The sequence below is a fragment of the Halyomorpha halys genome, unplaced genomic scaffold (assembly GCF_000696795.3).
Source record: "Halyomorpha halys isolate HHAL.00 unplaced genomic scaffold, Hhal_1.1 Scaffold181.1, whole genome shotgun sequence".
NCBI classification, from domain to species: domain Eukaryota; kingdom Metazoa; phylum Arthropoda; class Insecta; order Hemiptera; family Pentatomidae; genus Halyomorpha; species Halyomorpha halys.
Window position 1 is genome coordinate 192,862 of NW_027114494.1, and position 12,224 is coordinate 205,085.

General features: G+C 29.8%; 2 protein-coding genes across 5 annotated transcripts in view; one reads left to right on the forward strand and one right to left on the reverse strand.

Moving 5' to 3' along the window:
• The window catches only part of LOC112211663 (uncharacterized), a 6,125-nt gene extending 4,678 nt beyond the window's left edge, over window positions 1-1,447 (reverse strand). The window contains exons 1-2 of the mRNA XM_067051699.1: window positions 1,375-1,447; window positions 880-931 (exon numbers count right to left, since the gene is read on the reverse strand). Coding sequence (XP_066907800.1) covers window positions 880-904 — 25 coding nt within the window. The 5' untranslated portion in view covers window positions 905-931; window positions 1,375-1,447. The remainder of the gene's footprint in view (window positions 1-879; window positions 932-1,374) is intronic.
• A 1,801-nt stretch (window positions 1,448-3,248) lies between these two features.
• Window positions 3,249-12,224, forward strand: part of LOC112211662 (zinc finger autosomal protein) — an 18,159-nt gene continuing 9,183 nt past the window's right edge. For 2 of the 4 annotated variants that reach the window (XM_024363765.2, XM_024363767.2), the window contains exons 1-5: window positions 3,311-3,550; window positions 3,722-3,781; window positions 4,317-4,364; window positions 10,812-10,859; window positions 11,942-12,013. In XM_024363765.2, the coding sequence (XP_024219533.1) occupies window positions 3,421-3,550; window positions 3,722-3,781; window positions 4,317-4,364; window positions 10,812-10,859; window positions 11,942-12,013 (358 nt within the window). In that variant the 5' untranslated portion in view covers window positions 3,311-3,420. The other 2 variants (XM_024363766.2, XM_024363770.2) reach the window with 2 other exon arrangements.

Below are 12,224 nucleotides of genomic sequence, written 5' to 3' on the forward strand. Positions count from 1 at the left end.
TCACATCAATATTAAAAATACTAAGAACCATTTTATGATGTAATATATACTGTAAACTAAAAGGCTCACATCAATATTAAGTAAAATTAAATAACAAACCATTAAAGAACCATGTCAAGGCAAAAACATTATTTAAAAAAATTTTACTTTTCAAAAACTGTTGGCTTTCTAATGGTAAATCATACATTATGTTTATACTACTACTTTATCACTACTGAATTACTACAATATTCTAACTGCATTACTATTCTTATGTCCAGAGCTACATCTTCAACCTGGAGAAATATTTATCCATTGATCTCCTAAGTTAATAATCAAGTCATTTAATCGCTGATATTTATCCACTTTATATTACTAAAAAAAATGTGAGTTGGAGAAGTATTTCAAATAAACAAAATAAAAAGTACATTAAAAAAAGCTATTTTGAAAATTTGGAATTTTGACCCTTCTAGACTACTTAAAGAGTCTAAAAACTACCTGATTTAATTTTTAAATTATATGACGAGTTTTAATAAAAATCATTACAGCCATTTATTTATTTACAGAACATTAAAAATTAATTATATTAAGTGACACTTTCGATTGGCCAATTTTATTAAAAAGTTAACATTTAAGGAATACACCTACCAATCTTTATACAAAACTTGGTTATTTGGACTTAAGGACTTTAAAATATATTTTTCTGATAAAAATTATATTAGAAACTTTACACAATCACATTTCTTCACCACACTATAAACTTCACTTATAGATAATTGTGAGCAAAACAGAATAAATCAAACATTTCAAAATTCTACAGTGTAATCCCTGAACATCAGAAATCATGAGGATCCTTTGAAACTTTACAACATTCAAAATAATTTCAACAGAAAAACTTACTTGAAGGGTATGTTTCATCAGCCATTTCTGTTGGTATAGAAATTACTTGTTCCTGAAAAATATATAAAATACATGTGCTTACAATACAATGAACTGTGCACACAATATAATAAACTGTAAATATATTACAGTTAAGAACTTGTATTGGCTAAATCTCCACATAAATTATAAACTTATTTAAAGTTTAGTTTATATTTTCAGAACACAAAATTGTGTACTAAAGATTTAAACATATAGCAATTATCTCACAACTTTTCAAGATATTGCATCAAAATGCGCATTTTTTTAAAAACAATATTATACTTAAGCAAAGTCATTTAGGAAGTAATGCAAATAGATTCTGAACTAAATGTTCCATCTCATCATTAATGATCTGAGGATAAATTTTAAGGCAAAGAATAGTAAAATGTACTAATAATAAAACTGAATAAAAGTAAAAGTGAAATTTTATAAATATAATAACTAAATGTTACCAAAAACTTAAAATCAACTTACAACAAAATAGGAGTAATCTTTACATAAACGGACTGCTTCTCAAAGAGGAATTCGTTGTTCACGAACGAGTCGGTTCAACCGAATGCGTCAATCAATAATTTTTGAAGTTATTTTGGGGGGAAAATATACTCAATAATTTATTTAATCCAGTTTAAATGGCAAAAATGATACTAAACAATAGTCCACATATATTTTTACAAAAGAAAGGATATTGAACGGCCTAATCAACAACAAAATTTAATAATTTAGAATACAAAATAATTATTTGAAAAGGAACGCTAGTAATAATAACAAGCTACGTTATTATCAGCTCGTAGTTTTCTCCTACCACACGATTTCTAATTCAAATACAGCTAAAAAAAAGTATGATTAAGGGATAATCGATACAATGTTGGGATTATCTCACTCGCCAGTACTATTGTAATAAAAAATTCATGCTCATGAAAACAAGCAGTTAGTAACCAGTTATAACGCGTGTCCCCTGCATTCATGGAAATGCACTAAAAAAAAAAAAAAAGGGCTCGTGAAATAATGAAAATATATTACTGTTCACTAACTCCCTGGCATACCTGAAACCCCAAACCTTATCCACCCTGTGGTAAGCAGTCGTTTGTCAGTTTTATCTGTTCTCGCTTGCACTGCCTTTTACCTTCCAATGAATTTAATGCCATATTAATAACTTTTTCAATATTATAATAGTATCTTAAAATGCTCCCGGATATTAAGCAATGTTCACTTCCTTCGTATCAAACTTTAGAGAAATTGTTTGTTGGCACAATTGGTCCAAACAATTTGGACAGTATATTTTGCTATATTATATATCTTTATATATTTCAATGTGTTCTACAACTTTAGAGCCCACTTAATTCTCAGCTGCTTTTTGAGACTTAGGAAACGAAGCTGAAGTAAGGTGAAGAATGTTTAAATGATAACTCCAAAACATACTAGTTGTGGATTAGTTTTATTGACAGTATATACAATTAGTGGGTATTTATTTAACGATACAAAGCTGTGAACAGACAAACGTCGTATATTAATATTTGTACTATTCCTTGTGTAAACCTTAATTTCATACATGTAACAACTAGATAAGATATTGTAATATCCATAAATGTATCATTTGAATTAATAAAGATTACATTAGAATCTGCTGATCCACTGAAAGCTAACGTCTTAAAAGTAGCACCTCTCACTGGCGTCTAATAGCCCCAGAGGAACCTGGTTGACATTAAGTGCGAATCGCGCTTCAGAATCTCCGCCTCATGAGGCAGAGAATAATAATGTATAAAGTGGAACAGTATGTTTTTGTACTATTAATTTTGAAAATGTAAGTGTGTATTTTTTAACTCTACTTTCTCTGGATTTCTTCTCCTTCCTTTATCTTCGAACGAAACTACCGTCCTGCAAAGACCGGAGACGAGTAGTGACTGATCCCGGTTTTGCATTTCTCCTTCGCGACTGCAAACCCGCACCCTGCAGATCAAAGTGTCCATCCTTCGATGGAACCGGCTTGCACCCATAATACTGATCTTGTCTATTCACCTCCTGACCAGTTACTTGACCTATTTGAGCATGTATTGTCGAGCCCTGATGTTTATGGAATACCTTACATTGTTAGCTGTTGTCAGATCGAACACAACCCCTTCCATATTTATATAATACTTGTGAAAAAATTTGAATTAAAATAAATTTTCTCTAAATATTTTTAAAGTTTCTTTCATTTAAACTATGTATTTTCTCGTGTATTCTATTCTCGGATGTTCCCCAATTCAGCCCTAACACCCCTTAGGAGTCCTGTTTACCCCGCCTTCACTTGACCTAACACTTGACCTTCCTCTAGAGTTGAACTAATTCATTCATGAACAACATATCTCTTTCAGCAGTACAGTTTGTTATGATAACCAGTGGTTGTAAATCAAAGTTGGATTTTGTGAGAAACGTTTTGTTGTTATATTTAGAGCATGTTGTGATTTATTTTTATTTTTCAGTAATATTATTAATATTCATTTTTATTCTCTTTCAGAGTAGTCATGTTACTTTCTTTATATGTGTCTTAACATAGCTCATTACATAGTGAAACATGTAAATCACTATTTACCATTAGATCCAATAGCACTTTGTTTATTACTTTTGAATATAATAATGCCTGCGGAAATTAAGTTTTTTAATACAAAAGGTATAAAAGACCTAAGAAAGTTGCTAGACATACTAGTATCAGGACACAAAATCTAATGTCACATAATTTTGTGATCTGATCGTTGAAACTAGTTCTTAGAATCAATGATTTATGTTAAGTTTCAAATTTTACAGCATTTTCATATATTTTTAATTCAGTTAATTTTTTCAGGCCCAAGGAATTTTTGTATTTCTGTATCAAAAGAAATGACTGATAAAATTTGTCCTTCATGTAAGTTTTTCTTTTTAAAATATTTTGAATTTTACTTTAAGTTTAATAGGATCCTTATGATTTCTGTTGCTTTGTGGAGTCATATAGAGGAATTTCATGGCAGGATATACAATATTTAATTCTATTTGATGATGATATTTTGTATACATATTGTTTGTTTTTTTATGGTTGTTTTGAATTATGTACTAAAAATGTTAAGATCGTGAGCTGTTATCAGATCTTCATGAGGTTTTGGAAATCGGGTTCATTTGGATTCAAAATATGGTTTTGTTATTTAATTAACATTTTTGTATTACCATGTTGATGATACATAATAAAAACCTGGTCAATCGTAGGTGTTAGTAAAATAAAACAATAAAAGTTGAATTTGATAGTAAATTAATTATTGGAATGTGTTGTAGTATCACAGTAAAATAAAACAATAAAAGTTGAATTTGATAGTAAATTAATTATTGGAATGTGTTGTAGTATCACAGTAAAATAAAACAATAAAAGTTGAATTTGATAGTAAATTAATTATTGGAATGTGTTGCAGTATCACCGATTGTCAAAAAAGAAGAGAAGGAACTCGAAATTGATTATGGTGAGGAAACTTTATGTAATTTTTGTTTTTAAATTTAAAGAAAATTCAGTTCTAATAAAGATTCAAATTAGACTTATGAGATACTGGAAGATTATTGATTGACCGTGTGTATAGATGAATGGAATATGGTCCGGGTGCGGTAAAAAAAAACTCAAATAGTAAATAATTATACTATTTTATTGAGCCAACGTTTCGCCCCACGTTGCAGGGCTTCGTCAGGGCTAAAAAAGGATACAAACACAATAGTTACAAAAAGGAAAAAGAAAAAACATAAGTGGAAAATAACAGGGGTATAAAATGAAAAGATATAATAAGAAAAATTAAAGCTAAATAGTAAATAATAAGGTTAATAGCAACAGATAGATAAGAGAAGAAATATTAAAGAAAGTACAAATAAAGAGATGAAAAAAGAAGAAAAAAATAAATACAAATCAAATGGTGAGACAGAATGCATACCTGTTTTGACGGCAGGCAAAGACAGAGTGGCGGTTTGTATTGGGAAGAGTGGGGATGGCAGTTATGCCACAATAACAAAAATAATTTGTAAAGTAAACATAGTAAAAAAGTATTTAAATTATAATTATGAGAGATAGTTGACCGTGGATGATAAATGAGGAGAAGATGGTTGGGAGTGCGGTCAATGAAATACAAATAAGTATGACTAACTTATTTTAATGTGCCGACGTTTCGGCTAGAGTTTCTAGCCTTCTTCAGGGCTGCTCGCTGAAAAGTTAAGCACCTAAGATTAGGTGATATATAATAAGATAAGATTAGGTGCTTAACTTTTCAGCGAGCAGCCCTGAAGAAGGCTAGAAACTCTAGCCGAAACGTCGGCACATTAAAATAAGTTAGTCATACTTATTTGTGTTTCATTGACCGCACCCCCAACCATCTTCTCCTCATGTATTTAAATTAGGTGAACAATAAATGGTAATATACATAATAGGGGGAGAAGAGATATTAATAAAATAAAAACAGATAGAAAAACAAAGGAAAAATAAAGTATAAAATAATGGGATACAATGTGTGTAAGTGATTAAGAAACAAAATATACCAAATGAAAATGAGTGGGGATACAGACAAGTTTAAAATATAATTGAAAATTAATAATAAAGTAATTAATATTAGTACTTTTAAGAAGGTAACACATGAATATAAATTAAAAGATAAGATACATGAATATAAATGAAACAGGAAGGATAGTAAATATAAAAATAATTAAAAAAAAAAAAAAATGAGAATTTAGAGAAACAAGAATAAAAGATATGGCAAGAAAGTGGGCTTCTGAAATGCAGAATAAAGTGGAAAGAAGTATTATGAGAGTTTTATTATGTTCAAAATGTGTCAATATGTAAGGGAGATGCAGTCTTTATCAACTTTATGATTGATGGAATGCTCAGGCAAATTTATATAAATGGACTCTGAGATGAGACGTTTGGTGTGGTTGGGGACAGTGCCAAGAATGGATGGATTGTCGAAATAAAATAATTCCTGCTACTCATGTGTTGCTACTTTCAGGTTTAAATTATGTTACTGAAAATATATAAATTTATTTTAATTTAAAACAAATTTGATCCTATTTTTTTCTCAACCTTTATTTTTTTAAATTTTTCCAACGTTTCGACCCTCAGGGCATTTTCAAGGATACCACCTACAAAAAGTTTTTTATTTTTATATAACAATTACTGTTAGTAGGTAGGTTTTTAAGTTGCAAATGTAAATGAAGGAAGGAAGAAAAGTGTTATGTAAAAGTTTTGAATCTAAGAAAAAAGTTTTTAGAAAAGATTATGTAAGTAAGAAATCTGTTTTAAAAAACTAAATTTTATAATGTTATTATGATATTCTTTTAATGATCAATTTATTTTAAAGATGGGACAAAGGCATTTTTAAGATTTGAAAAAGGAAATGACATCAATATTGAAGGTAGGGCCAAAGAAATCAGTGTGTAGTTGAAGGAAATAATGTAATTGTTATATAAAAATTAAAAAAAAACTTTTTGTAGGTGGTATCCTTGAAAATGGCCTGAGGGTCGAAACGATGGAAAAATTAAAAAAAATAAAGGTTGAGAGAAAAAAAGGATCAAATTTGTTTTAAATTAAGAATAAACTAAACCACTCTCAAACAAGCATATATAAAATAATTAATATATAAATTTATTTATTGTAATATGGAAACGATTAACAATTTTATTACAGCAATTGAATCATTCGGAACTAAAGAACCCAGCAAATTAAGATTTTGCTTAAAAACAATGTGGGTTATAAAAAATTATAACTAATTAGAAATGTTTTTGATCATAGATATCGATAATACTGAAATTATGAAGTATATATCCAGCCTGGGGTGTTGACTTTTTTCATTGAGTGGTAGTCCTACACCATGAAAACCTTTGACTACCAACCATGGTTAGGCAGTATAGGTCATTTTGGTAATAAAGATCAATCTTTATTTAACATATTGGTTACATAATTTTGCAAGTCTTCAAGACTTCTAAACAAGAAAATTTAGTATTCATCAAACTTTAGCCATAGTATATATCAATTTTTTTAGGTATATATATATATATTTTAAAATTTACAAACTCTATCTGAATGAACCAAGTCATTGAGTAAAATTTCACATCATTTGTACTTACTTCAGCCGTAATTAAAAGAATAGTCACATAAAATCTTTTTGATCCTTTGCAAGACGACTACAAATATTTAAGGAACAGCACACATTATCACATTACTTTATTTTGACAAAACTAAGTAAAAGAGTATATTAACTCTAAATAGGTGACTTCCAATTATTGGATTTAAAACATAAATGTAGATATTTAAATAATAAGCCAAAACTAGAAGAAGGGAAATAAAAATTGCTTGAACACTGAATGCAATAAACAAATCTTGATAATAAGTATTATAGATGAAAAATAAGTGGCCACTAACAAATTCAAAGGGCTCTATTATTTGTTTATTTCCTATTGCTTGTAACACTTGTTACTCACTTTACAGTAACATGAGAACCTAACTTGAATTTCTCATGTATTATACAGTGAACACAGCTCAGCAATTTCGTCGTTAGGATGCCCTGTGATGACGCATGAAAAACAATTTGTTGTACTTTCAATGTCCCTTTTAAAGTAGGAAGATTTTTTTTTTTAATAGCTCGGGATATTTGATATATCCTGCTGGTTAATTAGGTTAGCATCACATTCCGAGCATTTCTTATAAGTAAAGTGATAAGGGCTTAAAAATCACTGATATCCTGTCCATTTGCTACAATGTTGTCAGCTGTTCTTTTCAAGTATCCACCAGTCCCAGCAGCAGCTCCTTTGCCATGCCCTGGCGCTGTTGGATGTTGGTTGACAAAATATTTGAAAAAAAAAATAGAGAGATGAAAACTGACGGAGTTTCCTTTCTCTAACGACAATTCGGTTGTAGACAGAATTCAATTAAAAAAATTGTGACCAAATTTTTGAATAATCCCCAGCCATAAGATATAAATCCATGTTAAAATAAATGAAATATTGTAAGAGTACCATTCATTTGACCCAGTCCCTTATCCCCACTTTAGTACTTCATTTTATAAGAAATGAGGTACTGAGATTTTGAAGATTATGTTCATCTAGAAACAATGCTGTAAGATTTAAAAAGATGTTCTTTTAGGAACAGCTAGTAGCAACCAATACCTATTAGCAACCAATAGCTAGTACCAACCAACAGCTAGAACCAACAAACAGCTAGGACCAACCAATAGCTAGTAGCAACCAATAGCTAGGACCAACCAACAGCTAGGATCAACCAACAGCTAGGACCAACCAATACCTAGTAGCAACTAATAGCTAGTACCAACCAATAGCTAGTACCAACCAATACCTAGTAGCAACCAATATCTAGTACCAACCAACAGCCAGGACCAACCAACAGCCAGGACCAACCAAAAGCTAGTACCAACCAACAGTTAGGACCAACCAACAGCTAGGACCAACCAACAGCTAGGACCAACCAATAGCTAGAAGAAAAATATTCATTAGCTTAATTGATATGCAAATATGCCTGAATTCTGTATCTAGGGAGTGAGAGACTGAGACTGTCACCAGCAGGCTTGGCAAGGCGCTAATTTCAAAAAAAGATGAGGGACTCTTTGGACAGCCATGTTAACTATTGTATTTCTGTTGTCATAATTTTTTCCCAGATTGTGATGGGTATTTATAAAACTAGATTCTTTTACAGACCTAGCAACCACAAGTGTGACATGGTTGGTACCACTTGGAAAAAAATTGAAGTGTCATTAACCTGACAGCTCAGGTCATGTCACTGAGATTTGACCACTTTAACTATTATTTTCTACTACAAAAAAGGAATAAATTCGGTGAATTTTGAGGGAAATTATAGTCAAAGTTGAGACCTATAACTGCGAAAAAGGAGATTTGTACAAAAATCACTTTCTTCTTTATCATGAGCTTCAAGCTAAAATTCATTTCAGTTTCACTTACCTATATATGGAATACATAGTAAAAGGACTTATAGAGCAAGCATACAAAATTTTTAAGTACATATTTGAAGTCCCCTGATTCCAAATAACCGAGTCTTGCAAATATGTCTATGTTTGTGTGTGTGTGTGCATGCATGTGTTAAGCCTCTCTCAAAAACAAAAAGTCATTTGTAATTGTAATTGCATATTTATGATGGTTATATGCCTGGGATGTGGCAGCAACATTTTTGATAAAATCGACTGGCCAGAATTGCTAGTTTATGGAATCAATTTTTGACTTTCTTAAAAATGGCTTATAATTTTGAACTACCAATGTACAATCAAGTGATCATTAATATCAGCTAAGTCTCACCCTCATTACAATAGTACGACAGAAATTATATGCTGATTTTTCATCAGCCTCTAAAACAACTTTAATTTTGTTTGTTATTTTTTTTATATAATTAACCATTTTATATCTTTATAGTAATGAAAACTGTATAAGGTATGAAAGGATTTGGTAATTCACTTATGGAGATTAAAGGAAAAATTATTTTTTCCAGATTGAAAACATTTCGGAAATAAAGATAGTAATATAGAGATTTTATATATCATTGGATAGGCAAAATTTTGAAAACGGTAATATTTAACTTTAAAAGTCGTAGTAAGTAATGCAGAATGACGAATAATGCATAATGTGCATAGTGCATTTGTCGTTTCACCAGTCTCATAGATGTTTTCATGTTACCATAGTGATTACATTGTTAGTTTTTTTTTATTTCACTTAACATATACTTCAGCCTTGCAGCTGACAGGATAACTGACTTCATCAAATTGTTCTTAGTATTTTCAATGTTGATTCTATATAAATTCTGTATCGAATAAATGGTTAGGAGATGGAAGTGAAATTTAGTAAATTATTATATTTCTGCCATACCTTAGCAGATGACAAATGCTAATATTCTACTTTTAAAAGAACATAATGGAAATTTTAGTTAACTGTTGTATTTCTACATTTCTGGCAAATCTTTCCAAAAGAAATATCTGTTCTGAAACGACTGAGGTTTAATTTTAACTCCCCTGTACATTGAATTAAAATTAAATTATATAAATTAATTAATAGTGGGGACTGAAAGTTGTGTGATGGTGTGCACCACACTAGGATTTTTTTCGAGGTTTCTCTTCTGAATTGTTACTTGCCATCTTAAGAACAATCAAAGAGCGCAGCGCAAAATGTAACAAGACCCTACAAAGGTAACAATTATAACCACAAGCTTGTACTTAAATCTCTAAATGACAACTTACTGTTTATACTTTAAAGTATAAAAGTTCAATCCACAAGAACAGATTTTATATAGAGTTGACTGGTTTTTGCCTTTATTAAAAGCAGTTACAGAGTACCAACAGTATTACCGATAAGGTAGTGCAGTCAAAGGGACAGAGGTTGGATTTATTGTAGGAATCCATCATGTGATGTTGATTGACAGGTTTTTATAATAAATGGAATTTTATCAAAAATTATAACAAATAAAATGTAATAGTACATGAGGGATACCTGCAAGTTGGCCTTTAAAGTACAAGATACTAATTCCATAATAAACACAAATACCTTTTAATAAATAAATAAATCAATAAACAATTCTCTTATGAGAGTATGTTAATGAAATGTTTCATTATTCAGTCTATATATTCTTGTACAAGAGATTAGGAAATGGTTGTTTTCAAATATTTTTAGTCTATTACAGTTTTTATTTGTTTTTCATTTCATCTATTGATTTTGGGCCACTGAAGTCAGGCTTTATCATCTAATTTATCCATTTATGTTGATAACATTATTTGAATAAAATATAGAATATCTATGTTTTTGTTTTCTAAGGCCAAAATGATTTGTTGGGTCTTTTTCTCGTATATATCCTAAGCTCAATCATATTATGTTACTAATATAAAAGAGTGATCAGAAAATTTTAATTAATATTCTCATGTTGGCAGATGGACTCACTCAAGTGAAACAAGAAGAACTGCTTCTTCCGGATGAAGGTGAGTTATATTTATGTTATTAACTCACTGGTATGATATTTATTTTTAGTCGGTCAAAAAAAGAGGATATTGATTTATGTTTGTATATGATTAACATAAAATGGATTGAAAAATACTAAAGTTACATGACAGTCAGTATGCTCACTCATGCTCTGTACAATAGTTGAGAAGTATTCTCTCAATAGTCTTATCTTGCTTATAAAGCATTTACTTATAATAAGCATTGGTTGTTGTATTATTATGTTGTAATCTCAAGAATTCACTTATATCAAGCTACATTTCATTGTTATTCAACAGTAGCAACAAAGTTATTATGTGTTATTTACACTTTGAATTTTTCATAGCAACTGAAAATAAAAAAATAGTTCTAAATTTACTTTGAATTATTTTTCAAAAATCACAAATATTATGATAAGTTCATGATTCCACTAATCTACTTACGCAACTTGGTTACATGAGTAGAGTGGTAAGTGAAAATTGAGTGATACACACAACATGCCAGATTATTATATAGGAAGATGGTCAGGGTTGCGGTCACAAGTGAAACGAAAATAGTTCAACTTATTTATTTGGACAGCCCTGATGAAGCCCTGCAAAGTGGGTCGAAACGTTGGAAAATAAAATAGTTATAAACTATTTTCGTTTCACTTGTGACCGGAACCCTGACCATCTTCCTATATATCAATTTTAACGGTCAACTATTTATACATATATGCCAGATTATTAGTTTTACTTATGTATATATGGAATATACACTAAGGGGAAGTATTGTGATCGCGAAAAATTATGAATTTGAGTTCTCAAGAGAAATACATCCTTCAAGGGATACTCTTAACTTACAAAGGAAAGAAACATATATTTCAATGTGAGAATAAATTGATTTAGGACGGTATTATGATTTATAAAAAAATTCATAAATTATAATAAACTAACTATATTATATGTCTGCATCAGTCAAGAAAAAAGTTATCAATATATATATATATTTTATTTTTACTTGGCACTAGGTGGTCTTATTAAATTTGCTATATGTGTAATGAGATGGTTCCTGTTACTTATTTTAAATATTATTTTATTTCCAGCAGGTGTAATTACTCATGTAAAACGAGAAGCATTTCCAAAACAAGAAGAAGAACTGCTTATCCCGGATGAAGGTGAGAAACATTTATCTTTTTCACCGTTTAGTAGGCACAATAGTGGAACACAAAATACCTTATTATAGACTGATTCATATAAAAATAAATTTGGTCAAAACCCATCATGGGTTGTAGTAGTATTTTATTTTGATTATTTTTATAGCATTATATTATAGAATGGAAATTTATTATTTGTTCATTTCACATTTCAAACACAAATATATATATA